Genomic DNA, 3,616 nt, shown 5'->3' with positions numbered 1-3,616 from the left:
ACCCATAGACCCCATTTTCCCAGTTTAAGGGACCCCTTTGAAAATGACCATGGCAGTTGTTCCCTCCCCAAAATTTTATCTATCTTTGGAGCATTTTTTTGCCCCCTCCCTGACAATCCAACATGACATGGTTGGTACAGATGGATTCCTTAGGTTGTCTTGTCTCACACAATACCAGTAACTGACGTGACACTGATGTAGGTCAAGATTGCCGTCAGTCCTGCGTGTTTCTTAGAGTTTAGAAGACTTTAAAGTAGATATAGCTAATCATTAGATATTTATACACATTAAACTTGTATTGGTGTGATGCTTTTCAAAACTACGCAGGCATGCATGATGAAATTTCCGTGGCTTAGACTGAGCTCATAAATATTTCTCACAGAGACATGTCGGCTGTGTACCAGACATTTTTTGATGTGCTACTGGTTCCCCTCCATCAAAAGCATCAAAAGAAAAAAAAACACATCTTGCAGACAGAATAATGACAGCGTAGCCTGAAACATTCACAAACTGTATGTGTATTTGTCTTTTTACTTGTCTCTCATTGCATAGTTATCTTGCATATTATATTTCTGCAGACATATATGTTGTACAATAGAACAAATAAGTACACTTTAATTATGTGACAATTCACTATAACTTTAAAACTCTAAAACAGTGTTATACGTATGTCTGTATGTCGTATTATAATGTTTTCCTCTTGAGGATTTGGCAAAAGTTGAGCAAGAGCAGAATGGGACTGCTGCCATGACTACATTTGCATCTCTGTCTGCAAGGTTATCTGGCTTCCTGTTTATGTGTGTGTGTGTATGTGTGTGTCACTGTTTGTCTCTCTGTCTAACGACATGTGTGGTCCATTAATCTCAACTGCAATATGTCTGCTCACCTGCATGTCAGTGAAAATAAACTACACATATTGGGTGCTTGGGTCACTCCTAATGCTGTACGTGTGTGAAAACACACACATCTGGCACTGTGTGGGTTTTTCAAGTCTGCTGGTGTGTGTGTGTGTGTGTGTGTGTGTGTGACTGTGTGTAGTGTGTGGGAGTGTGTGTGTTGTGTCAGTGGGACTGTGTGTAGTGTGTCAGTGGGACTGTGTGTAGTGTGTCAATAGTACTGTGTGTAGTGTGTCAGTGGTACTGTGTGTAGTGTCAGTGGTACTGTGTGTAGTGTCAGTGGGACTGTGTGTAGTGTGTCAATAGTGCTGTGTGTAGTGTCAGTGGGACTGTGTGTAGTGTCAGTGGGACTGTGTGTAGTGTGTCAATAGTACTGTGTGTAGTGTGTCAGTGGTACTGTGTGTAGTGTCAGTGGTACTGTGTGTAGTGTGTCAGTGGGACTGTGTGTAGTGTGTCAGTGGTACATGTACAGACCTTCATGTTAGAGGCCTCAGTCTCCAGTTTGGTCAGGTGGTTGGAGTTGTCCTGCAACTCCTGTCTCAGGTTGGAGTTCTCCATCTTTAACACCTCCACCTGCCTCAACAGCTGGTCGTACGACGCTGCCGCCATGTTGGAGGACCAACGTCTGACCTGCACCACACAAACAAACCAGGAACCATCACTCTGTAGTACTGGAAAACCTCGGTCATGTGACCACATTGTGGCGATGAGGTCAACCCTGACGGCTGAAGTTTGAAACTTTCTAAACATCAGATATGAAATAAAACCAGCTGTGTTTCTTTATATCTGAGCTAGGCTTGTGCCGGTTTGAAAATTTTCCAACCGGTTTGATTTAAAGCCAAATATCTAACCGAACCGATATATCGAATTATATACCTAATTTTACCACTGGGGGTCGCATTTGAGCTATTTTTCCCAATAAAAGCCCATTTATAGGTTCCAATCCACTAGGTGGCGGTAATGCTGTATTAACCGCCAATACACACAAGGTTACACAAGAAGAAGACGCAGAAGGACACCAAGGAACCATCCTCCGACTCCGCTCTCTCAGTGGAGACACGGCGGTTGAGAGGGTCGAGCGAGAGGACGTTCCTGTAGTAGTTCCAGCCGCCCAAATAGTACCAGGAACTTCTTCAGTGGAAATGGGTTACTAGGGCAACAAACTGAATGACTGCTGACTCCCTCGTACTTTTCCCCGCCCCCAATGAAATTTGATCTCTCGCAGCAGCAGCAGCAGACAGCGGAGCGGAGCTGCGGACTCCCTCTGAAGCCTCTGAGACAAACTAAACAAAACACTTGTAGGCTCCTCCACTTCATTTATAAACAAACATAAACCTTATTAAGTTGTCATAATGCATGTTACAATGCAAGGTAAGTTGAATATAGCCCCTTGACACGCCGCCAATGTGAAAAGCTTTTTTTTTTTCTTTTTTTTTCCCTCCGGTTTATCCGGTTGACGTGAATTAAACCGGGTGGAGCTCTTAAACCGGACCGAACCGGTTAAACCGGAAATCGGCACAAGCCTACTCTGAACATTCTGACTCCAGGTAAGGTGAACCTCTGAGCAGAGAACGAAGGCAACTGTCAACCATTCCCTGAAAATGTTGGTACAGACTGCAGTGTTTCCCATACATTGACGAGACTATGGGGGCCCGCCATAGTCTCCAAGAATCGGCCAGATATAAAATGGCTCCGGTAAATGAACGTCTCTCTGTAGCTCACCAGCTAGAGCACCTACTGAGAATTCTTTGGTTCCCCGAAAACATCAGCAGAGCATTGTGTGGCTGTATTTAAGACAACTCTGAGCCTGCACGGCAACACACAGCACCACTGAAGTAAGCTCTGAAAACTTATTCTTTCTCATTTGGCTCATGGTAGTTACGTTCCATTCCAGGTCAAAACTGATCTCCGCAACAGGCTGCAGGGAGAGCACCTAGCTGCCTGCCGGATGTCCACTGGATCCGTCACGTGGACTCGCTCCATCCTGTGCCGAGTGAATGTCCACTGGAACTATAGCGACGCGCACGTGAGCGGCTGAAATTTGCGGATTGCGAGATCATAATGTCACACAATAATCTGCGGAAATCTCCTGTCAGCCGCTCTTCGTGTTGACTTCAGGCCTGGGGCCACCCACTTTGATGTCATGTTGATGTAGCAATGTGAAATACGATCCGGAGTTTTCATGGGTGTTTTATTTTGAAAATTAACAGGATACTCTCGTCTTCTCTGCGCCTGACTTCCTGTTTGACTCGGAGCGGAGCACCGAGGCGCTTCTAGGTCACGGCTAGGACACGGCTGTATTTTGAGTGTAACCTTTCACCATAACATACCACTAGTGTGTTTATCAGTAAAAATACAACATTTCTCACACATAAAAAACACAAAGATGTTGAAATCTAGGCATATTCTGCCACCATAACTTGGCTCTCAGAATTCACCAGATAGATGCCTTTAAATACTACATTTTCTCCCGGGGGAGCATGCCCTCAGACCCCCCTGGAGGGTTCAGACACTACAACACTACACTACAACAAGACAATACTACACTACAACAACACTACAACAACACAATACTACACTACAACAAGACAATACTACACTACAACAACACTACAACAACACAATACTACACTACAACAAGACAATACTACACTACAACAAGACAATACTACACTACAACAACACTACAACAACACTATAACACAATACTACACTACAAC

At 44.4% G+C, this 3,616-nt stretch overlaps 1 protein-coding gene across 2 annotated transcripts in view; it reads right to left on the bottom strand.

Moving 5' to 3' along the window:
* The window catches only part of apc (APC regulator of WNT signaling pathway), a 42,159-nt gene that overhangs the window by 26,911 nt on the left and 11,632 nt on the right, over positions 1 to 3,616 (bottom strand). For both annotated transcript variants that reach the window (XM_050051575.1, XM_050051576.1), the window contains exon 2: positions 1,371 to 1,526. In XM_050051575.1, the coding sequence (XP_049907532.1) occupies positions 1,371 to 1,505 (135 nt within the window). In that variant the 5' untranslated portion in view covers positions 1,506 to 1,526. The remainder of the gene's footprint in view (positions 1 to 1,370; positions 1,527 to 3,616) is intronic.

This window comes from Epinephelus moara, chromosome 8, assembly GCF_006386435.1.
Source record: "Epinephelus moara isolate mb chromosome 8, YSFRI_EMoa_1.0, whole genome shotgun sequence".
Classification (NCBI taxonomy): Eukaryota; Metazoa; Chordata; class Actinopteri; order Perciformes; family Serranidae; genus Epinephelus; species Epinephelus moara.
The sequence above is the reverse complement of the archived record's forward strand: the minus strand, read 5'-3'. Positions and strand labels throughout refer to the sequence as shown.